General features: G+C 35.5%; 1 protein-coding gene across 3 annotated transcripts; it reads right to left on the bottom strand.

Moving 5' to 3' along the window:
- Nucleotides 1–3,044: 3,044 nt before the first annotated feature.
- On the bottom strand, nucleotides 3,045–24,864 carry LOC114467562 (membrane cofactor protein-like). 3 transcript variants are annotated; one of them, XM_028453961.1, is made up of 12 exons: nucleotides 24,794–24,864; nucleotides 17,173–17,262; nucleotides 14,624–14,815; nucleotides 14,376–14,475; nucleotides 14,208–14,281; nucleotides 13,936–14,115; nucleotides 11,941–12,120; nucleotides 9,854–9,928; nucleotides 8,996–9,040; nucleotides 7,761–7,836; nucleotides 4,511–4,559; nucleotides 3,045–4,201 (listed from the first exon to the last, which is right to left on the bottom strand). In XM_028453961.1, exons 2-12 carry the CDS (start codon nucleotides 17,231–17,233, stop codon nucleotides 4,184–4,186), a joined length of 1,050 nt encoding a protein of 349 aa, XP_028309762.1. In that variant the 5' UTR covers nucleotides 17,234–17,262; nucleotides 24,794–24,864; the 3' UTR covers nucleotides 3,045–4,183. The 3 variants fall into 3 exon arrangements, with proteins under 3 accessions (XP_028309762.1, XP_028309763.1, XP_028309764.1); XM_028453962.1 differs by lacking the exon at nucleotides 4,511–4,559; XM_028453963.1 differs by lacking the exons at nucleotides 4,511–4,559; nucleotides 7,761–7,836.
- Between the last annotated feature and the right edge of the window lie 1,109 nt (nucleotides 24,865–25,973).

The raw sequence follows: 25,973 nt of genomic DNA, 5'->3' as shown, positions 1-25,973 counted from the left end.
TTTTTCTTTTTTTTTTAATTTTGAAAAAACAAAATGCCTTGCTATGCCTTACTTTGATTTTGCTGATTTTTTTTTTTGTCATTTTTTTGTGCCTTACTGCTTTCTTTCTTAGCCCTGTTTTCAGTATTTGCAATTATATTTGCAGTAGTTTTTAGGGTCTATGATGGTCCTAACTCAATTTTTTTTAATTTTTGAAAAATGCCTTGCGATCGCCTTACTTTTGATTTGGGTGTTTTTGTTGTTTTTTTGTCATTTTTTGGTGTCTTACTGCTTTCTTAGCCCATTTTAAGTATGTGCATTGTATTTGCAGTAGTTTTTAGGGTCTAATGATGGTCTTAACTCAATTTTTTTTTTTTTTTTCGAAATTTTTGAAAAATTGCCTTGCAAAATCTTTGATTTTGGCTGATTTTTGTTTTTTGTCATTTTTTATGTCTTACTGCTTTCTTAGCCCTGTTTAAGTATGTGCATTATATTTGCAGTAGTTTTTAGGGTCTAATGATGGTCCTAACTCAATTTTTTTTTTTTTTTTTTTTTAATTTTTGAAAAAAAAATGCCTTGCTATAGCCTTACTTTTGATTTTTGCTGATTTTTGTTTTTTGTCATTTTTTGTGCCTTACTGCTTTCTTAGCCCTGTTTAAGTATGTGCATTATAGTTGCAGTAGTTTTTAGGGTCTAATGATGGTCCTAACTCAATTTTTTTTTAATTTTTGAAAAATATGCCTTGCTATAGCCTTACTTTTGATTTTGGGTGTTTGTTGTTTTTTGTCATTTTTTATGTCTTACTGCTTTCTTAGCCCTGTTTAAGTATGTGCATTATATTTGCAGTAGTTTTTAGGGTCTAATGATTGTCCTAACTCAATTTTTTTTTTTATTGGAAATTTTTCAAAAATTGCTTTGCTATAGCCTTACTTTTGATTTTGGGTGTTTGTTGATTTTTGTCATTTTTTGGTGTCTTACTGCTTTCTTAGCCCTGTTTAAGTATGTGCATTACATTTGCAGTAGTTTTTAGGGTCTAATGATTGTCTTAACTCAATTTTTTTTTTTATTGGAAATCTTTGAAAAATTGCCTTGCAAAAGCCTTACTTTTGATTTTGGCTGATTTTTGTTTTTTGTCATTTTTTGTGCGTTACTGCTTTCTTAGCCCTGTTTAAGTATGTGCATTATATTTGCAGTAGATTTTAGGGTCTAATGATCGTCTTAACTCAATTTTTTTTTTTTTTGGAAATATTTGAAAAATTGCCTTGCTATAGCCTTATCTTTGATTTTGGCTGATTTTTGTTTTTTGTCATTTTTTATGTCTTACTGCTTTCTTAGCCCTGTTTAAGTATGTGCATTATATTTGCAGTAGTTTTTAGGGTCTAATGATTGTCCTAACTTAATTTTTTTTTTTTTTGGAAATTTTTGAAAAATTGCCTTGCTATATATAGCCTTACTTTTGATTTTGGCTGATTTTTATTTTTTGTCATTTTTTGTGCATTACTGCTTTCTTAGCCCTGTTTAAGTATGTGCATTATATTTGCAGTAGTTTTAGGGTCTAATGATGGTCCTAACTCAATTTTTTTTTTTTTTTTTTTTAATTTTTGAAAAAAAAATGCCTTGTTATAGCCTTACTTTTGATTTTTGCTGATTTTTGTTTTTTTGTCATTTTTTGTGCCTTACTGCTTTCTTAGCCCTGTTTCAGTATGTGCATTATATTTGCAGTAGTTTTTAGGGTCTAATGATTGTCCTAACTTAATTTTTTTTAAATTTTTGAAAAATATGCCTTGCTATAGCCTTACTTTTGATTTTGGGTGATTTTTGTTTTTTGTCATTTTTTGGTGTCTTACTGCTTTCTGAGCCCTGTTTAAGTATGCGCATTATATTTGCAGTAGTTTTTAGGGTCTAATGATGGTCTTAACTCAATTTTTTTTTTTTGGAAATTTTTGAAAAAAAAATGCCTTGCTATAGCCTAAGTTTAGATTTCGGGTGATTTTAGTTTTTTGTGCCTTTCTGCTTTCTTATCCCTGTTTAAGTATGTGCATTATATTTGCAGTAGTTTTAGGGGTCTAATGATGGTCCTAACTCAATTTTTTTTTTTTGGAATATTTTGAAAAAATATGCCTTGCTTTCTATATTGACTGATTTTAGTTTTTTGTCATTTTTTGTGTCTTACTGCTTTCTTAGCCCTGTTTCAGTATGTGCATTATATTTGCAGTAGTTTTTAGGGTCTAATGATGGTCCTAACTCAATTTTTTTTTTTTTGGAAATTTTTGAAAAAAATGCCTTGCTATAGCCTTACTTTTGATTTTGGCTGATTTTTGTTTTTTGTCATTTTTTGTGCTTTACTGCTTTCTTTGCCCTATTTAAGTATGTGCATTATATTTGCAGTTGTATTTAGGGTGTACTTATGGTATTTACTCAATGTTTTTGAATTTTTTTAATTAATGCCTTATTATAGCCGTATTTTCGATTTTGGGTGATTTTTGTGCCGTACTGCTTTCTTTGCCCTGTTTCAGTATGTGCATTATATTTCCAGTAGTTTTAAGGGTCTAATAATAGTCCTAACTCAATTTTTCTTTTTTTTTGGAAATTTTGAAAAAATATGCCTTACTTTTTATTTTGGCTGATTTTAGTTTTTTGTCATTTTTTTGTGCTTTACTGCTTTCTTAGCCCATTTTAGGTATGCACATTATATTTGCAGTAGTTATTGGGTCTCAGGATGTTCTTAACTTTCGCGAAATTTTAGCCTTTACCACACCTTACATCTATTTGGAGGCGTTCCTTAAAAAAAAAAAAAAAAAAAAAGCCTTTATTTTGAGGCTTTTGAAATTTGTTTGCAATTGATTGAAAATTTTTCTTACGTTTTTCTTGAGGCCTTTACAATCCTTTCGCCCGTTTTTATGCCTTTTAAATTTTTTCGCAAAATTTCATCCCTTACCATGGTCTTAAATGCGATTTGAGGTGTTTGAAATTTTTTCTTATGTTCTTCTTGAGGCCTTTAAAATTCTTTCGCCTATTTTCATGCTTTATATCGCCTTACGTCTTTTTCTAATAAATAACACTCATTTGACAAAAAAATGAAACTTTATTTCAATCAAGTAAGACACTAAATTCTTTCTTTTGTCAGATTCTTCACAATTCCATGTTCTCAAAAACGTACATTGTTAACCAAAAACAACAACAACAACAAGAAAAACAAAACAAAAAACTTTTAAGAGTGGTTTACAATAAAAATGTACCAAATGGAAGAAATTAAATGTGCATTTTTCCTTTTTAATTTAAAAGCCATCAAATAATCTGGTTTTACTTAGTAATCACAATCACTCAGTGGTGGGACAAAATCAGCAAGAATATAAAACTAAAATGTGGTTAAACCAAACTGCATCAAACATTTGTACAAAAACAACAAATCACACACTTGGCGCTTATTTTTTCTAAAACAAGGCATGAAAAACATTCGTGTCTCAGAAAGTCCGTTTTAAACGGTAAACCTTAGTGATTAAAATACAGTATTTTACTCGAAGACAGGAAAAAACAAACAATCAATATGAGTTCCACAGTGAAATGTTGAAATTTCTGCTTTTTTTTTTTAATTTAAGAATAAGTTAAATGTCTTTCTGGATCTACATCACCATTATCTGTAGTTTTCAAGTTTCCAATTCGTCAGGGTAATGTATGTTTCTGCAACGTGTAGTATTACTATTGACATAATTACAATACTTTTAGCAAAAAGAGAAAATTAGAAAAAGTTTGAGGTTAACTTTTCAGTATTGTTCGCTCCAAACTTTTAACAAAATTAAAACTTAATGGCAGTGCTCCTCAACCTTTTTGTCTTTTACTTTTTAATAGATGCAATTTTTCCCTGGGATCTCATACCTCCGTTTGGGAAGCACTGATTTAAAGTGCACATTTATTTGGTCCAAAAGTCTGAATGAAGGAGCAAATTCACTGGTTTTCAAGGCCCAGATCTCTGCCGTGGTGCAACAAAATGAAGCCTTACTATGTGTCTACGAGCTGGACTTTTACGCAGTAGTTTGCAGTGAATCAGCTTTAATCTCAAGTCAGCTTTCTGATATAAGCGCTCATTTAAATTTTTATTAAATTTTCAGCATTTCCATGCAGAAGCAGAGCAAGCTCATTCATTCCTGGTCCAGCAGCAGCATTGTTCTCCTCTTCATTAGTTTTTACATCCAGTTATATTGGACTAACAGGAAAACGGTTCCTATAGAGGAGAAAAGCAGAACAAAAGACAAAAAAAAGTTTGTTTTCAATCAGTGTACTGTTGGTTTTTTGGTTATTCCGTTTTAAAACCCAAATAAAATAATAAATGATGTGGTTATTTTGTTTTACTCACTTAAAACCTGTACACCATTTATTTGTTATTTTGATTTGGTTTTAAAACAGAATAACCAAAGAACGAACACTCCACAGATTGTTCTCTGTTTAGGAGAATTAGAAACTCTCCTAACGACCTGCAAAAAAGGCCAAAAAACCTCAAGTGTTATAAACAACAGCACCGAAATCTTCTTACCGAGAGGGCTACATCTGCGTTGTCTTTGGTAGCCCTGGCCCTCCGAGTGCTGTAAGTAACCCAGTAATTAACTGGTCAGTGTTACTGGGTTAATAATGTGCAACAATGCCGAACAGGAAGCAGAAAAAGCATTGGAAGGAAGTTTGAAGCACCTGGAAGAGTGCATGCAACTCACACACGAGACCATCACAGGGTTGGGGTCACTTCACATTCATACTAGGTAATGTGGGTGATGTGTGAGTGTTGGTGGCGCACTATGGCAGCCTCGCTTCCGTCAGTCTGCCTCAGGGCAGCTGTGGCTACAATAGTAGCTTACCACCACCGTGTGTGGAGTGAAAGAGCTCTATATAAAATCCAATGCATTATTATTAATTATAAATGTAATTGCATAATTGATAAATTATTACAATTATGACCTGATTATAATTGTAACTGTAATTGAAAACATCTGCTGCATGTAATCATAACTGAGTTCAGATAATTGTTTAGGAAATTCTATGAACAATACAATTTAATTAAACGTTCTAAGTAGCTAAGTGTTTCATATCAAGTTTTCCCACTAACTGTGACTTCTCTTAAAGGGGACATATCATGGTTTTAAATCCTTCCTTTTTACATATAAATCATACAGTTGTGGTTTACATAAAGCGGAACTGCAATACTTGGGTCTGAATTCCTCATTATTATAGCTCCACCCCTTTTCTACCCCTTTTCTGATGTGCTTCTGAGAGCAACTCGTTTTGGTGCGGTCTCTTTAAATGCAAATGAGACACTCCATACCCCGCCCCCTCTTCAGGTGACACTCGGTTCAACTCCACCCTGCTCGGCCATTTTTGTAGTTTGATAGAAGAGATACGGCTATGTAGCGGTGCATAAACTTTTTATTCAGAGGTTATTTACAAAATGTCAACAACAGAAGACTTGTCCATCCAGCCTTACATGTTTGAGCCAGAGTCTGACCCAGCGGAGCGAGATGAAAATGAAGATGATGAACTTGCAGAACCCTAACAAGTGAGCTAACACAAGCACCGAGCTAACGCTAGCGCCAAGCTAACGTCACGAAATGCATTTTAATACAGTCTTTTCAAAGACAAAAACGGCAAAATGAAATGACTAATGAAAACTTTAGACTTAAATTAAATCACGTAGGCCATATCATCAAGGATCTAAAACGAGCACACAGCGCTAACATATGAAGACGGTGCAACTGCTAATGCTAACAAAACAATGACAGGGACGTCTTATCACACTTTTTAGCGTTATTTACAGCTTACCGAAGTGCTCTGTTCATCGTCTCCAAAGATAGAAGGAATTGAACCCTCAATCAAGTCTTTCGGCAAATCCTTCTTTATACTGGTGGAGGTTGCTGAAGCAGTCATCCTTGAAGTGCTGCGCGCACACAAAAATGACCTTATCCACAGATGTGGGTACATTTCCGTTAAAAATAAAACTCAACCAGACACTTTGAAAAGGTTCTGATGCTGGGAGACGGTGTAATGAAGCGTGTGGGTTACTACATCCAACAACCAAACATTTTGACTTATCCTCTCGTAACTTTGGCATCCTTGAGCTTGGACTACAAAATAAAAGCGAGAAATAAAAATGGCGGATTGCTCGAAGTGTTGGACCTGGAGTTGATGTACTAATTTGGCAGTTCCGCTGCAAATACTGTGATGTAATAGTTCAAAAAACGTAATAGAGAATAGAAAAATCTAAACGCATTGAAAAATATGAGCAAAACAGAATATAAAGATATCTACGGAGCACCTGAAGAGACTAATTTGATTTTTTCTGTACTTCTAAGCACTAAATATACAACAAAATACATTTAAGGGCTAAAAAAGTGGATTTAGCATGATATGTCCCCTTTAAAAAATGGAAATTGAGGGCTATACTGACCAAAAAGGCTCAGGCGCCCACACCAAAGACATTAATACCAATATTTTTATTGATTAGGATGCCTAACAAGGTAACCAAGAGATGAGAAACAAATAGGATGAAATATAATATTTTGTAGTATATTTTACAGCTGACTGATAAGAGATACTAACTGAAATCTAAAAAGAAAAAGGTTACGATTTATGGTAGGTAACTAATTTTGTGCAGCCCTCAGAAGCACTTTTTTCAATCCGCCAAGCCCTGATTGGCTGGTAGAACCTGTCCATCTGCCAGGGACATTCCCACCCTCTATAAGAGGGCTGCAGGAATTTACAGCCATATGTTGTTTATACCTTTTTAGTTACAAGTGCCTCATGAATGTCAAACAAAGTACGTATTTGGGTCAATGACGTGACACCTAAATATTTTGTAAAAACAAGTTTAAATGCATAAAAAGTATATTTGCTCTCAATTTGATTATTTTCTTTTTTAAATATAACTTACAAAATAACTTCTGTAATTCATCTGCTCTATTGTAGTTGTATTGTAGTCTTGTATAAGATGTCAAAGTGTTTCTATTTCCATCATAAATCTTTTATTATGACAGAGCACTTTGAGGTCTTCTCTGTGTTATAGCTGAGAAAGCACACACTGAAAATTAACCAAGAAGCAGCAACACAAAAATGCCCCCCGCACCTGAAAACACTCATCACGATAAGGGCCCTATTTTGACAACTAAGAGAGAGAACTGGTCAGAAAGTATAGAAAGTTGTGTCATTCAGAGTGAGGTGGAGATGGTGGTGGCGTGCACAAAACTGTGGATCTCATCACCTCCATATTCAACAAACAAGCCTAGAGGAATTAAAAGAGATTCTCCACTGTTTCTACAAATGTGTCCTAAAACCTTTGAAAAGATCTATGCCTAACAAAAAACATTATTATGCACCATATTTCTTTTAAAAATGGGACTACTTTACAGTTTTAGAGCCTGTGTTCATCCATCTTGAAATCACAAAACTATAAAGTAATCCCATTTTGAAAAGATAATAAAATGAATATGGTGCAAAATAATGCGTTTTGTTGGGCATAGATCTTTTAATAATTACATTTCCAAGGTTTTACACCACATTTGTAAAAACAAAGTTCCTGAAATAAATCTTGCCGTAAGAATAAAAAAAAGGAAGTTTCTGGCTGTCAAAATAGGACCCACACAGTGCATGAGGCCTGACTAAGCACACGCGTGCACATACACATGCACAGACAGACACAGAGCAAAGGAATCGCAGAAGGTCACTGGAGAGTCTGAGAGGTAAGTAAAACGGGTGGAGCTACAGTGGGGTTAATATGGATAGTTTTATTTAAAAAGGTTTACCCTCTTTTTTTCTTGAGTAATTCTGGGACTCCAAAGCAATAGCATCCGAGGGCAGTGAGGGAGGCTACACCAATTACTTCAAGGATGACAGGGATGAAAAAATAAAAGGGTTACAGGACGATGTCAGGAAAACATGAGAGATCAAACACACACACACACGAGAAAAATGACATGACAAATGATTAATAATGTTTCAGTAACTAATACTGTTAATGTTCAGGAGGGGGGTGATTAGGGTTGGGCATCGTTTGGATTTTAACGATTCTGATACCGATTCTCAATTTTGATTCCTGTTCAAAACAATTCTCGATTCAGATTCTTTGAGTTGTGCAGGTCAACAGGTCACAGATTTCACCGGATAATTTTTTCATTTGAAATAGCCTTTACATATTAATTCACTTAGTTGATACACTTTAAATTGGTTGCTGTACAGTAACTAGGGTATTCAACTACAAAGGTCCACAACTGTAAACCTGAAACTCACTGAAAAAACACTACAAACAAGTTAACAGCAGTCTAAGAAACAAAAAGCTGCAGCCCAGGTAGAAACAAAATAAAAAACTCAAAACCCTGGAGCAGCCATGTGACAAATCAATCAACAGTTCTTGTTGAGAACGATTGTTAATTTTGGTTGTTCTGCGCTTGCGCGACGACACGCTGGTGACAACATAATCCAAGATGGCGGAGGGCCGGACTACAGCCGACACTATTTAATAAGACCCTTAAAAGACATGAATATAATGAAGAGTGGATGGACGGAAGCATAAACATGCGGACTTCCACACACGGACCTCGGTAAACGAAACAGGCTTCACTGGACGGCTAGCACTAGGACCCGGAGGCAGAGTAAATGCGTTCCCGTACTGCATGTAGAGGCTATAATATCACCAAGTTTATCATTTTACCAGTTGTTAAAGCTACCATCTTTACCAGGGAGCAAACAATTATTCCAGGTGATTGTTTTCTGGAGTCTAACTGGGCTTTTTACTGGTGATTAGTTCCTATCTCAATTCCGCTTCACGATCCAAACTGAAACCGTAGCAGCACACGCACACACATCGCTACAGTCACGTTTTGAACGCACCTTATACAAATCCTGTGTAAACAAACAGAGCAAGCCGCAGAAACAAACTAGTGAAACTAGGGAAAGTTGGGAATCAATACTCTTGCATTTCTTTGTCTCCCCACATTCCTGAGCCACACATCAAAAGAATACTTTATTCGGATAAGCTTACCTCCAAAGACAGCGCCTAAAACTGCTGGAAGATTGCCTCCATTTCCTGTTGAAGAAAAAAAGAATGAGAAAGAACAGGAGAAAGATCATAAATCTCTGGTCTTTGGAGAGAGCAGACGTGTTTTCATTCGCTCCGATAACACGACCTTGGCTACAGCTGAACAGCCTGGAAAATTGGGCCCAAGACTGAAGGAAAATGGTGAAAAAACCGCAGGGAGGCCCTTCAGAACCCAATTCGGGTTTGGACGAGGTCAAGGAGATGATTCGTGAGGGTCTACGAAACCTATCTGCCGAGATAAAGTCGTTGGAAAAGACGCTGGAAAACTCACTGGAAAACCTACAAAGCGAAGCTTTCGGCAATTCTGATTGGCGGACATGTATATCATTCAAAAGATGGAGACAGAAAAAAAATCCTCAGCAGGCTAAGTTATCGCAGTAGTGAAAACCTCAATATCAATACGATTAAGGTTAATTGTCAGGAGATCAAAGTAATGCTGAACATGTTTCAACTGTCAACTGCCAGTCTTCTTCAGAGGCACCTGCTGATCGTTTTGATGAATTGTCATCCCCCATTGAAACATTTAAATATGAATATGTCTGGAAAACCCTCTTCATTAAAGCAAAAAAACGTTTTAGCGATACTTGAGTCTTTTTTCAAAATTCATTTTTTTCCACTACCAGTTTTTATTGAGATTTTTAGAATTTGCGCATTTCCAAGGGTTATGGAAACACAGCTAATGAGAAGTGAAAATTAAACAACAGAAAGGCTGTTCAGTTTTAATTTAAAAACAAGCCGTTTGCATGGTCCGAACACAACTAATCAATCGGTAAACAGTAAAGAGTAGTTTCATGTCAGTACCTGGACCTTTGGTGACGGGAGTGTCTGTGGTGGTGGTAGTTGTGGCTTTAGTCGTGGATTGTGTTGGAACCCTTCCTACAAATACACAACAACAACAGACAAAGGTAAAAGGTGAGTCTTGTGATTTCATTTCAGGGTTAAACAGTTGAATCCTCTTTAAACGGACCTTGTAAACACAATTCCTAATGAAAATTTTATTCCAAATTAAACTTAAATCCGAATTAGGTGGCTGGTTTATTCCGATTTTAATTCAGAATTAAATAATACCTCTGTCTTGTAAACACTTAATTCTGCTCACAATAATCCAAGATTGCCACTCGGACTATTTATTTAATAACAGCCTGAGAAGACATGGATATAATGAAAGGAGGGGATGAATGGAAACATAAACATGCGGACAATCACACGGACTTATTAAAAACACGGACATCAGCAAACGGAGATAGCATCATCAGACAGGTGATACTAAAACCCGGAGACGGAGTAAATGAATCCCTGTACAGCATTCACAGGCTGTAATATCACCAAGTTTATCATTGCACCAGTTGTTAGAGCCACTATCTTTACCAGGAAGCAAATATTTATTCTTTTTATAGTTTTCCAGAGTTTTACTGGGACTCATTTGCCGTTGATTAGTTTCTATCTCTCTTCTGGTACGCGGAGCAAAGTGAAACCGTGCGTTATTGTCAAGCTGCTGCTTCAAAACTACAATCAAAATAAAAGTGAAAACAGTTCTCATGCGGTCTTGTATGTTGTAGCCAAAAATAAAAGGTTTGTTGTGTGTTATTACCATTAGACGTGACACACGTTCACCCCGTCCTATCCAAGCCTTCACAACCCCACAACCAAAAGCGGAGTTCAATAAAGCCGAATAAACCTGTTTTCCATGTAAACCTCAATTCGGAATTACGATTTCCATGTCAACAAGAAGCAGAACACTTTAATTCCAAATGATTTCATTCATAATAACTAATTCCGAATTTAAAAAAATCTTCTAACTGTGGCCACTGTTAGCCTCGTCCAGGGTTGGGGTCAATTATAATTATGTAATTGGTAATTACATGCAAGACATATTTATAATTGTAATTGAAAAACATCTGTTGCTGTTGTAATCATAATTTAATTGTTAACTGAGTTTAGATAACTGACTTTATAATTGGCACGGAAATTCTATCAAAAATGTACAATTTAATCAAATGCAAAACAGGGGAACCTTGTTGCAGTTCTATAGCTTACATATACGTAGTTAACAATGATTAAAATATGTTACATGCAGGGGTATACTGACAAAATAAAGGCACAAAAACAAATTGGATTACAGATGATATTTGTATTTTCCAGCTGATTTAAGACGTGGGTCAAAACTGACCACTATCATAAGAGATGCTAACTCAGGCTCAGTAATTGTGATTAATTGAACTTTGGTAATCAAGGTCATAATTGTAATTGAATTTCAGGGGTAAAATAATAATTGTAATTTTAATTGTAAACGAAAAAAATGTGTGTCACTGTTATTGTAATCGAACATACGTGGTTGTAGTTGAAAAATATAATTGACCCTAAAGAAATGTTTGGTCTGCAGCAGCTTTAAGTTAATCTGATACAAATGTTATGTGAAGGTTTCATGGTTCAGGTTTTAGGAAATGTACATTAATCTCCTGACATGTTTTGACGGCCAACTGCCAGTCCTTGTGTCCTTGTGAGTTATTTCTAGGAATGGCCAACTGGACAGTTCAAGCCACGCTCCCTGGTCTCTGGAGAAGAGAGTCCCAGGTGCGGGAGAGTGAAAATGTTCCCTCATCCCTGTTGATGTTGAAGCTCCGCCTCCTGATTTTGAGTCTTCCTTTGATCCAGAACTCATAAGGACACATCAAAGTGATCAGCTGACAACAACAAGGAAGACTGACAGTTGACGGTCGAAACATGTCAGGAGATCAAGGTCAATTTCCCGAATGAATGAAACCTTAACATATTATTCAAAAAGAAGTCAAAATGAACTTGCTGAAATTATGATGCAAATTATACAAATCTAACAATAAAGCAGAAAATAATTAAAATTTCCGCCTAAAATTTCACATTTGACTTACGTGTACAGACTGGACGTTTAGGGGTCCATTCACTGTTAATGCCACATGATATGGTTGGTGATCCCGTCATGACGTATCCAGGGAGGCACTTCAGGACCACAGTATCCCTATATTTATAGGGAAAACGAGCACCTCCAACCCACTCAGCAAACTCCACCTTATGTTCATCACATTGAACACCTGTTTGAGGAAAGATAAAAAAGATTAAAAAACCTTAAGTGTATGTCAATTACATTTTTCAATTTTAATTGCGGTTTCAATTTTTCATGTTCAATTAGAACTCAGCGTCGTTCACAATTCCAATTAAAATACAATTTTTATTCTCCCCCTGAAAGTAAATTACAATGATGCTCTCAATTACTGAGGTTCAATTACAATTTTTCATATATATAGCACTTAATAAATAGGGCAGTCACTTTAACGTGTTAATTGTGATTAATTAATGAAAGGAAAATTAACTCGCTAAAACAAATAATTGCGTTAATTGCTTGTTTTGTTTGCACCCCAAACAGCCGGAAACCGTTCTCATTGCACGCGTTCCCGGTGTATACCCATAATACTGATGCACCAGCTACAAAGGTAGAACCTGACCAGAACTTAAGAACACTAAAACCCAGTTGTGTGCAAATTGTGCAAGAAAGAGTTTGTGGATCATCGGAGGTCTTCCTCCTCCAGCCTTCGAGCGGAGCTTCTCCACCTCAATGCTAACAATATAGCAAAAATGCCAAAATGAATAAGCCAATGAGTGACAAATGAACAAAGAAATAACTGTAGTGGACAGTCGCCCACTCTCAGTGGTAGAGGATATGGGGCTACTACCCACATCCTGATTACTTCATGTTATTACACTTTATTTTGTGATGAACAATGTTATTTTTGATGTGCTAATTTACAGCACTGTGATTGATGGTTCTGTTTTAATTATTTATTATCTGAAGGAGAGAAAAAGCAACAAGTTTGGAGTTCAATAATTGTATTGATCATAAAAGTGTTCTTACTGTTTATGATTTGCTAACTTATAGCACTTCAGATGGACCTGATGTTTTATTTCATTTGTATGTTCTATTATTTGTAGATTGACTAAAGTACACATTAATATTCCCCTGATGGTCTAAACTAAAGGTGTCAGCAGCCCGTGGGTCTAGTCTCACATACAGAGGAATGAAAATGGTTCAAGTCTGTTAAAAACAAACAATAAATGACTTTATAAAGCCACTTTGTTATACATAAACGTTTCGATCTGCCACAATAATGTAATTTAAGTGAAAATACCTCAAATTGAGGGTGTTTCTCAGCAATTTTTATGTGAGACTAAAATAGAGATTAGATTATTAATCACAGAGCATAACTGATTAATCGCACAATATTTTTAATCTACTGATAGAACTATTAATAACAGCCGACAGGGGACCAAAGAGCATTACTAATGATCTGATATAGTATGTATTTTGGTGCACCGTGTATGTTTGCTATTTAGAAGCCTGTTGTGATGATTGCATGTGCTTTTGTATTTGAGTGCATGCTGTCTTCTTTAGCATCTTAACATAAACATTTTACGGCATTGATTAGAACATCTTGTGTAAAAGCTCAACTAGGGAAGAGTTGGAATTTGGCAATAGTCACAATATTGTTACTATGTAAAATGGTATCCCAATTTAAATAAAATGATATCCAAACTCTAACTTACGAACTCTTACACATACGTAGTTGATAATTATTCAAATATGCAAGTCATAGAACTGTAACATGGTTTCCCAGTTTTGTGTTTAATTCAATTGTACGTGACAATTTTTTATAGAATTATCATGGCAATTAGTCAATTATCTGAACTCAGTCACAATTCAATTACAACGGGCAGCAAAATATTTTTTCAATTATGCCATATTTGTAATTAATTATCAATTATGCAATTACAATTATAATTGACCCCAACCCTGGTTATAGCAGTCAAAAACCTTGAAAACAAAAAAAGTTGGAAAAAAAACGAGCACTCACTGACACACACGGGAGGATTGGGTTTAAATGTTCCATCGTCTTCACACGTTAAACTACTGGATCCATCCATGACCAGATCACCATTGCAGGAGTATTGCACCACTTCTTCATACTCGTACGAGTCTTTGATCGGGTCGTATTGAGCGTTAGGGACATTTGGAGGTTCATCACAGAACACAACTGCAGACATGTGAAAGACATTTTTAGGTATGCAAAAAAAACACAACCCACAAAGACTTCAAAGTAAAGTGCGGTCATGTGACCCTACTAACTTTCACACTCCGGCAACCTGTCCAACCAGCCCTGGTCTCCACAGGTCAGCGTTTTCTTACCCACCAGAATGTAACTGAGGAAAGAAATAGTTTCACAAATATTAAGTTAGTCTTCCTCTTGTGTTAGCTTTCTGTTTGCATCTCTTATGATAACGGGTTAATACGAACCCAGGATTGCAAGTGATCACAGCTTTATCGCCAAATGACGTCCCAGTTGGATAATCAATATAGCCGTTTTCCACATTTCCCGCAATACCACAGGGCTTTTCTGAAATAAGAACGCTGAGTATCAGAGAGTCTCAGTACAGTCGTATTCATAGGCAACTGAATAGCATCATCACATTTGTGTCACTAATTAAACACTGCAAAATGAATTATAATGAATTATAATTTTACTGAACGGAATTTATATTTACTCTCGCATATCAGCTGCACGGGACTCCAACTGCCTGCAGTACAAACAATCCGTCCAGAGTGTTCCGTCTGTGGCCTGTGGCCCAGGTTGCATATAAAGGTCACCGTAGACCCGTCTGGGAATGTTTTTGAGTTGATGTCCTTATCCGACAGCCCCATGTTTTCTCCTCCTACAGGGTAGGAGCAATCCTGAGCTGCACAAAATAAAAATAAAACAAGAAAACAGTCATCAATATTACCTACCAGATTGGTTGTCATTATAACTCACAATCTTTTCCTAAATCTAAGAACTTAGATGTATACATAAGAAAATATTATCACATCAGAATATCACATTACTATCTAGGATCTCAGATTTGGTAGTGTTAGCATTTATTTTGACCGAGATAAGCCAACAGTTTGCGTTTTTATAGCTAGCTAAAAAACTTTATTCGTTAATAATTATTTTATTTTTTATTTATTTATTTACATCAAACCTCGTTTCTTCCCTAGTCAAACATTCTCATCTTCTTCATAATTTCATCTTTTCATTAACATTTTTTTTTTTTTGTTCTTTTTTATGTGAGGTGTTCTATTATTTTTTATTGTATTCTTTTACATTGTTTATTATAAAGTGGTCTACATTTTTTTCTTTGCTTTTGCGCATGGTTATGGTGTTTATAATTTCCCACAATTTTTTGTTTTTATTCTCTTTTAATTGTTTTTCATAATATTCTTTTTTTTTTCTCTTAGTAAATTATTGACTTTGTTTCTGTATTTTTTATAACGTACTTCTGCTTTCAATGTTTTTTCTGTTATATATTTTTTATATAATATGTTTTTCTTTTTGCATACGTTGGCTATTTTCTTATTAATCCATGGTACTTTGTTTGTTTTACTTTTGATTGTTATTTGTTTCAAAGGGCAGCATTTATCGTATATTGTTGTTATTGTGTCTGTAAATGTGTCATGTGCTGCATTCACGTCTTCTTCCTTGAAAACGCTCTCCCACGTCTGTCTTTTTATCTGTTGTTTAAAGTTTTCTAGTTGTTTTTCTCCTTCCAGTCTTCTGTATGTCAGTGTGTTATGATTTTCAAAGTTCTTCTTCTTTTTAGTGTTAAGTATCGTAAATATTGGTAAATGATCAGAGATGTCATTTATGAATATACCACTCGTTAAATTTGTGTTTTGTATGTTTGTGAAGATGTTGTCTATCAGTGTTGAGCTGTGTTTATTAATTCTGGTTGGTTTTGTTATGAGAGGTTTTAATCCATTTGTGTACATGTAATTAGTGAAGTCTTCAATGTGTGTATTTTTTAAAGGATTTAAAAAGTTTATATTGAAGTCTCCACATATCAGTAATCTCTTATTTTGACCGCACAAAATTATTTTATAAACTTTAGATCAGGTCCAACTGAAGACTCTACGCGCAAGTTTCACGCTGATCGGACAAAACACAAAGGAGTTTGAAAAAGTAGGTTTTTGATGTGTAGTGACTTACAAAGGGCAATAGGCTGTGGGAGTGGACATGACCTATGTCAGAAGATGCAACTCTATTTCGGGAACACGTGGATATAAAGTTTATGAAGATGTGAATGTTACAAGCCAAAATGTGCTTGCACTTATAGCGCCACCTAGTGGCATACTTTTTGGTATGGGTGGTCTGTGTGCTCTGCTATATATACCCTGTAAATTTCACAGCCCTCAACATAATACTTCAGCTGAAATAAATGTTTGTTCATTTGTATTTCATGTTGTAATAAGCCACGCCCACTTTACCAATCACAATTAACTCTGAGATATGGCCTCAGGAGCGACCCATGGTCATACCTACCAAATTTGGTAAAATATATATTTAAGAGATATATATTACCCATTTTTGCAGTGCCCCCTAGTGGCCTAAATAATTCAAATTTGGCTCATACCCCCACAGTCACACGCCAACCAAGGATCTCAGATTTGAGGTTAGCATTTATTTTGACCAAGGTATGTAACAGATGCCGTTTTTAAAGCTAGCTAGAAAATTTTACTCGTTAATAATTTGCGCATATTTTGATCAAACAAAATTCTTTCCTCAACTTCAGATCAGGTCCAACACTACGTGCCAAGTTTCATGCTGATTGGACAAAACCCCAAGGTAGAGTTAAAAAAATGGGTTTTGCAGTTTTCGCAATTTTGCACCACAAAATTCAAGGTGGAAAGGGGAGTGGCCTAGCTCAGCTGATTCAGTGCTATTCAGGGAATCTGTGGATATGAGATTTTTTGAATGTGCAACATACGGTGTGGGAGTTATAGGCAAAACGCGTTGACCTTGGTTATAGCGCCACCTGCTGGCAGACATGTGAGTTTCGAACACCGTCAAGGTATTGATACAATGAAGCCACACACTGAATTTGGTTATCCTATCTTAAACAGTTTCTGAGAAAAGCTGTCCACTTTAACTTTGTGGTGAGGGATAATAAGAAAAAGGAGACATTAGGGACTTAGAAGAGCAAACATGCTAAGTGAGGACAACTTGACCTTAAGACCTATGGTGTATCCAATCACACGTACTTAACGGCACTGGGCTCACCTTGAACAATGATGGCAGTGCCAAGACTGCAGAGCAGGAGGAGGAAAGGTGTGTAACTCATGTCAGCCAGGTGAGAATGACTAAAGCGTTCTGGTGAAAAAGGAAAGCAGGATGTAAATATGACACTCAGGTTTAATTCAGTTTAAAAAACAATCACACCAAACAAAAGGTTAATTAAATGAAATCATGGTGTAATTCTAATTGCAATTTTAAAAATCTGTTGCCGTCGTAATCGTAAATTGTAATTGAGTTGAGATAATTAACGTTAAATTATAATAGATTATTATTACAATTACAAAGTCAAACTTTTTACCATTTCAAAAAAATTTAATAAATCTAGGGGTATACTGATACAAAGAAGGCTCAGACACCCTCACCAAAAAACAAGGTAACCAATAGATAGGAATTACATTAGATGATAGATATTTGTTTTTAGTGTATTTTACAGCTGATTTAGGACCTGTTATCATAAGAGATGCTAACAGAAAGCTAACACAAGAAGGTTAACTTTTGTTAGGTTATTCATTTCCGGCTCTCCTCCTCGCCTTCAAGGCCCTCCATAACCTCACCCCTCCGTACCTCACTGAACTCCTCCACATAAACACGCCCAATCGAACCCTCAGATCATCTTTATCCCTCAGCCTCCTCATCCCTCCTGTCCACATAACCACCATGGGGTCCAGAGCCTTCAGCCACGATGCCCCCCACCTCTGGAACTCCCTCCTACCTGACATCCAAAACATTAACACTCTGACCATCTTCAAATCACGTCTCAAAACCCACCTGTTCAAACAAGCCTACTCACTCCGATTGCCATCCACTACACTGCAAAACTTGTTTTAAAATTAGTTTTTTTTATTGACTCGTACAGTGCCCGTCGGAAGAATGTATTCATGTGGGAGCGTAAGGGGTATATTTGCCGGTACAAAATCTGGGTGCAATTTTCCTGGTTTAATTCTATGGGACATGTGCATGATAAATGCGTTTGTTGTTTTGTTTTTTTTTTTAAACACTTTTATATTTTATTGTTTGGTGTATTTTTCTGTATTGTATGTTTTTTGGAGTCATTATGTGTATCTTTCTGTTGTGTTTTTGTGCCTTTTTAGTATAATTATTGTTTTTGTTGCCATTGTAGTGTGATTCAGGAGTCATTTTGTGTTTTTTTTTGTGTAAATATTTAGTTTTGTGTATTTTTTTTATAAATATTTAGTTTTGTGTATTTTTTTTATAAATATTTAGTTTTGTGTATTTTTTGTATAAATATTTAGTTTTGTGTATTTTGAGCCATTTTCATATTTTTGCATTTTTCAGAAATGTATGTTTTTTTAAGTCATCAGGTGTATTTTTTTTTATCTTTCAGTTGTCTTTTTGTGCATTGTTTGTATAATTATTGTTTTTTGTTGCCATTGTAGTGTGATTCTGCAGTCAGTTTTGTGCATTTCTGTTGTCATGTTAGTGTATTTTGAGTCATTTTCATGTTTTTGTCATCGTTTGGTGTATTTTTCTGTAATATATGTTTTTTGAAATCATTGTGTTTTTGGAGCCTTTTTGTATATTGTTGTGCATTTCTGTTATCGTTTTGTGTACTTCCTGTATAAATATTGTTTAGTTTTTTGTATAATTATTGTTTTTGTTGCCTTAAATAGTGTGATTCTGGAGTCATTTTGTATCTTTTTTAGTCTAGTTTTTTGCATCTCTGTCGATAGTGAAGAGCACCTGATCGACGCGTGTGTGTGTTCTACCTGGGACTCTTATCTCCTCCGTTGGTTCTCTCTCACACACGCTGTGGATAAATGTGCAGCTTTCAACACAACAACAATTGCCCGTCAATATTTTCCGGGTCTAAATAGCGAACGGTCGAACTATTTTGTTGTTGCGAAAAGGTACAGAATATATACATAAAACAAGGCACTGAATGTCATATACAGTGTTTGAAACGACAATAGTAAGAATTGAATACTAAAGTCAAACCCACAAGGCGAACGTCCAAACTAACTTGAAAAACCCAGCATACGTCATCAAAAAATATGCGCGCGCATTGTGGAAACGGAAGTATGACCTCACACATTGTCTACATCACACGAGGAAGCATACCACATACCAAGGGGATCTCGGCCGTTTCAGAGCCACCGAAGGCAGCTTTGGCTTCGGGCTATCAATCGGGATGATTGGACCGAGGACACCATCAAGAATGCACGCGTCTGCGGTGCCCATTTTGTATCACATAAGTGTGGCTTTCATAAAAAAATGTGTGAAATCGTGATTCCACAATTTGATGCAGTCAAAATGTGGACATACAGTATAGTGGCTAAATAAATAAAACACGTGTGTGTGGAGGAGAAGTTTCGCTGGACTGGCAAAGTCCTGATTTCGTGCCTTCTATCTTTGTGTATACCAAACAAAGCCAAAGACCCAAGGCAAAGATGGAAAGGTATGGATAACTAGCCCTGGCCCCACTTTACTGTTTTTATCTATTTATTTCAAATGTGTTATACACCCTCCTATTGCCATAATATGTAATATGCTTTAATGCTGGCTTTGAAATACTGCAATCTTAATAAAAAAAAATAAAAAAAATGGTTATCCACAAGTAGTCTCTATACTGTCATTTATTTTAATTTTAGGTACCAAAGAAAAAGGAGGAGAGATGACAGGGCAGACGAGCCACCAGTTCAATCTGGTCCTCGTGACACTCCAGAAGAACAAGGAGAATCGAACATGGAACACTGCCATGGTAATAATATAATTTTCTTTTAACTAACTGAATGTAAGGGATCCAATGGTTTTGAAATTCCAGGAGAAGTTAATGAATTATAAACAAAATTGCTGGTCTGGAAATGATTTGAAATTAACATAACATATTTAGAAAAATATGTATTCTGTCAGTGGCTTTTGTTTTCACTACTACTCATTTTGTCCAACTTCAGCTCCTGCACATTTTCAGTATATATGCTAGTACATATTATGCCAGATTAAGTATATTATGTGTTACATTATTATAACACTACAATGAGCACAAAGTAGTATAATGTCCCTAATTTATGGAGAGTAGGCGTATTATGTTCAACAGCAAATACTACATTTTATACTTAATGCATTTTTGGTGCATACGCTAACTGTTCCCTTTTTTATATTTAAGCACAAGAAGATATCCCAGACCCAACTAATGAATATGATGATCTCAACCTGAGGCACCGTCAACTTCAGGATAAATACGTCAATCTGAAGCAGGAGTTTGGCAAACTGCAGGCTGAGAATCAGAAGTTAAAAGAGGAACCGGAAAAATCTACATTTTCTTATGAAACTGTTAAGTCCAACATTGGTAAACCGGTTTTTTTCACAGGACTTACATCTGTTATGTTTCATTGGCTGTTTACAAAAATGTTGGGCAGGGTAGAGAGAATAAGCCAAAAAATTAGTCAAGAGGACCATTTATTGGTTGTCCTTTTGAAATTAAGGTTAGGCCTAAGTAACACAGACTTGGCATACATACAAGGTTTCCAAAACCACCATATCAAATATTTGTAGGAGCTGGATACCTGCCATGGCCATGATCCTCAAGCCACTCATTAAGTGGCCAAGCAAGGGAGCCATACTTAAACACATGCCCAAAATCTTCAAGCATAACTTTAAAAGATGCCGATGTATCATAGATTGTACAGAAATGTTTATAGCCAGACTCAGTAATTTGACAGCCAGGGCCCAGACCTGGTCAAATTATAAACACACGACACAATCAAATATTTGATTGGCATCACTCCAGCAGGGGCAATTTCTTTTCTGTCTCCTGGTTGGGGTGGGCGGGTATCAGATAAACAAATAACTATGAAATCTGGCTTCTTAAAACTGTTGGAGCCCAGGAACGAGGTGTTAGCAGATAGGGGGTTTCTTATTAGAGACGAATTTGCAGCTCGTGCTGCAACTCTTCGTATTCCACACTTTACAAAGGGAAAGAAACAACTCTGCAAATGAAGTACACACATCTCGACAGCTTTCTCGTGTTGGGATCCATGTCATTGGTTGGTGGAAGAACTTTAAGATTTTGCAAACTGTAATACCACTGTCACAAGTTCAAATGTTAGATGATATTGTTGTTCTATGTGGTGCCCTGACAAACCTATGTAAAACTGTTGTTCCAAAATAAGTAACTACTCCATTTCAAGCAGCGGTGAATTTTTCTGTTTTCTGTGGATTATTGTATTATGTTGTACATACTGTACGCTTTTTCATTGTGTGCTTGAAAGAAAACTAAACTGTACATAGAAAATACTAAAAGTTAGTACAAAAAGCTAGTTGCAGCCCTAAATGTTACATTTTGGCCTTTGTATTATGGATTCACATCTACATAATGCAAGTGATTACCGGTAAAGGGAGACTATGAGTTAAACTTGCACAAAATTATCCCTTAAATGCATCTTCCTGCTCAAATTATATCTTTGTACTGTATATAGGTTTGTTAACATTCATGTGAAATATATTTACTACTTATATGTTATCCGGTTTCACAAGATTTTCTCAGAATGATATGTATATTTTGAAAAATGTGAGTAATATTTACAGTATCAAATACATATTAAAATGTCTTGATTTGCTGAAGTACATCAATGATTAGACAGCAGTCAATAACAATAAACATGAAATGTAAGGAAACTTGTGTTTTTGTTTTTCCCCACAGTGTAAATAGAGATAGGACTAGGGATGGGCGATATGGACTAAAAAAAATTATCCTAATAATTTCTGGTTTTGATAACGATAAACATCACGATAAATAAATAAAACAATTCCCAACTTTAAGTGTAAACAGGTTCCTTACAAACACAAATAAATGTGAATACATCAACATTAGACATTTAAAAAGGCTACAATAGCTGCTGACTCAGAGTTCATGAGCTGATATTTTATAGAATATATTAGTGCATGTGGATTACTATTAGTGTTATTGTTTGTAATTCATTTATTTCCTCACTTAAAATGAAATTATTTTCTGAAAAAAAAAAAAAAAAAGCACATGAAAAGGACAAATAACTCCATTAGTGTTTTTACTGTTGCTGAATCTTGTTTCATTTATCTGATAATGAGATGAGTTACATAAAGTTATGGTTAATAAATAACTGATTTCCTTTATTTAAACTAGATCAAGCTGATGATTTAATCATTCAGTATATTTAGGTGTAATAACAATAAGTACATTAGTCTAATGTGATCAGCTTTGTCTGTGAACACGTGAAATAGAATTAAAAAATATTGCGTTTCACAAGTTTGGACGGATGCATAGTGACATTAATATTATGCTAACATTTATTTCACACAACGTGTGAGATGTTTAGCTTTTATCCTACCATACAAGTGTTAAATCTGACCATAAACAAGTCAGTGGCTCTCTGTGGCTTTATGACAGTAAGACATGTTCTTTTTATTTGGTCTGTTCCTTATATGGAGCGGTTAGCATTAGCTATTAGCCCAGTGTGTCAGTGGGTTAGCTTAGCATAGTTAGCTTTAGTTGAGTTTCCAGTTCATATTCATTGCTACGGGTTCATCTCTGTCCCCGTGTTTGTGGAACTTTGGGTGGATCTGTTGGAGAAGTAGCGGTCCATGATGTATCGCAGCTCGGCAGCTTCAGGTAGCGGTGACGAGCACTGCTGTGTGTGTGTGTGTGTAATGGCAGGAGGCGTGGTGCACAAAGCGGCAGCGGAGGCTTCGCTGCGGAGCTCCCGTAAACAGTGTTCGGCTCCAGAGAATAATAAGTTGACAACAAACAGGGGCAGTTTTGGCCTGTGGAACAAGGATTTTATGGGCATTCTTGGCTAAATTGAGGGACAAATGGCCCGTGGCCCTCGCTAATTTCCGACATGGGAATTTATCATTTATATTGTGGGATGACATTCTTACCGGCGAGAATATTTTTGACAAATCATAAACAATAAAATATTGCACATTCCTAGGTAGGACTATAGCACAATATAAAAAAATGTTAGTGTTGCTAACAGAGCCTATGATAGGGCGAACAGTAGGAAGTTTATAAAAAAAAAAAAAATGACCAAATATCATATATTATAAAATATAAATACTTACGAAATGATTTCATTTCAAACTATGTTGATTGAAGCTGAGAAGAGTTTGATGAAATGGTAAAAGCCAGTGTGGTCAGGGACGGCTTAGCTGAACCAGGTTTAAACCATAAGCCTGGCTCTACTGAGAACACTTTGATGAAATACCCTCCTGGGCTGCAGCTCTTTGTTTTTTTAGACTGCTGCCAACTTGTTTGTAGCGTTATTTCAGCAAGTTTCAGTTGTACAGTTACAGTTGGGGACCTTTGTAATTGAATACCCTAGTTACAGTACAGCAACCAAATTAAACTGTACCAACTATCCATCCATCCATCTTCAAACCCGCTAATTCCCGTTTATCAGGGTCGCGGGGGTCTGCCGGTGCCAATTTCTGGCACTCATTGGACGCTGGGCGGGGGTACACCCTGGACAGGGCGCCAGTCCTGTATCAACTAAGTAAATGAAAAAAAATGGCCTGTGTAAAGGCTTTTTCAAATGAAAAAAATCTTCTGTGAAATCTGTGACCTGCACAACTCAAAGAATTGTTTAGAACAGGAATGAAATTGATAATCAGAATCAGAATCGTTAAAATCCAAACGATGCCCAACCCTAGTTCAAAATGTCAATAATGGCAGAAATGGAGGGATTTAATTTAAAAAGTAGAAATTATTAACTGGCAAATAATGGGCATGACAAATCGTGAATGTGGTTAAGTTGGCAAAAAATACAAACAGAAAAGACATTGAAATTTGAGAAGTTGGAAAAAAAGAGTAAACATAAGAAAAAAAAAAGTAGCTCAAATTGTTCAAAAAATATTCTTGGTTTCTTGAAGGCATCTGGGGACCCCCTCTCAGTGTCACGGGACCCCAAATGGGAACCAAACCCCAAGGTTGAAAACACCAGCTTTAGTCGACCGTTATAAACGTGGTTGTGGTAAGATTAATAGCTCAACAAGGGGATCCATTCATTCCCATTGGCATTTGTGGGAAAGCTACTTTACTTAACAACACTTGGACTCTTACTGACTAAACTTAACAGACCAGTTTAATCTGAAAACGAAACTTTAATCAAAACTAGTATAAATTAGCAAACACATGATGTCACGCCCTGTATATAACTAATCTTCGCAACGCATTTCCAATTTAATCACCAGCACCAGATAAGAAGAAAATACCAAGCTTTAAAGTTTCAAATTGTACATCGACAAAAGTGTAACTTGATACTTTATTAAGCTATGGATCATTAAGTTGCTGCGGTGTGACTTTCTAACTAAACAGTGGACGGAAACGCGTCCCAGAAAAACTCACGTAATCCGTTTATATCACCTTTTTTTTTCATAAAGAATGTATACCGAAACATTATTTTCAATGTTTTAGTGAGAGCTGTTGTTAGATAAGGTAAACTGGGCGGTATTAAGAAGCGGAGAGGAAATAAATGTTAAAATTATACGGAAATTGTACGGGATTCGGTTTGTCCTCTAAACGAGTCTCGAACCGTTTTTGTAGCAAAAAAGCGACATTTTGTCACTCAAACTAATTGAAATAGTTTGTAAACGCAGGGAAAAACACACTTACCTGCTTTCGTTCTTGCACAATGGCGTTACTTCAACCGGAAGTGACTCAAGAGCAGAGCCGGAAATGACCCAAATAAATGCAATGCACAATTCAGTCAATGGTCACACCCATAAATGTAACATTTCTAACTCTAAAGCGGCGAAGACCAAAAAACGTTGAATTTGAACTTTAAGTTGTATATATACAGTATTTTATTTTGTCTCTTTGTTTTTCTAATCTATTTTTATACATGTACTGTATGTAAATGGCTAATGTCAAAGCCAACGTTTGTATGTAAACAGAACTCAAACCTCTTGCTGTATTTTTGTATTAATAGCCCAAAATTAATAAATGCATAAATGCACATTCCAAAACATAACTACATTATTCAAATTGTTCCTGATTATGGTTGATAGTTGTTTTAAGTCTCTTGAGCTAATTACCATCACAAAAATGCACATTAATGGACAAAACTCATGCAGACTTATTCAGCATTTAAGCTGTCACAAATATGAATTATAATTCCTTTTACATAAAATATCACTAATATCACAGATATATATATATATATATATATATATATATATATATATATATATATATATATATATATATATATATATATATATATATATATATATATATTCAAAATAAAGATTCAAAATAAAGCGTTGCAACTTTTTATATATGCATGTATGTATATACTCAAACTATGTCTTTGAAAATTTTGCAAATACAAAACATTGGAGGCAATTCCAAAACGTCTCCCCTTTTCATCCAGCCTCGATTGTAGTAGTAGTCAGAATTTTATCAAGCAGTCATTATCTGGTGTCCCTCCTCCCTTTGGCACGGTACTAAGCTTCTTCTTCTTCTTCTTTTCTGCCATGTGCACCATGTTATGTTACATAAGACATTTCTGATTGTCAGAGTCAAAACATTAGCTGTCTCACAATGAGAAGGAAAAGATAAAGACACATTATTTGACCCTGCAGAAATCCAGGTTTATTTCTAACATTAGTCTTTAATTAGAAGGCTTTACATTTACATATCAAAAGATCAGTTTTATTAGATGACAATAACTGCTGATTTAAAGCAATATCAATTACGTACAAGATTACTGATTGATCGGTTATGATTATTCATCATCGAGGGGTCTAAGGTGTGTGCTTATTTGATGTATTTGGTATATTTATATGTGTTG

Source organism: Gouania willdenowi, chromosome 7 (assembly GCF_900634775.1).
Source record: "Gouania willdenowi chromosome 7, fGouWil2.1, whole genome shotgun sequence".
Lineage (NCBI taxonomy): Eukaryota > Metazoa > Chordata > Actinopteri > Blenniiformes > Gobiesocidae > Gouania > Gouania willdenowi.
The sequence above is the reverse complement of the archived record's forward strand: the minus strand, read 5'-3'. Positions and strand labels throughout refer to the sequence as shown.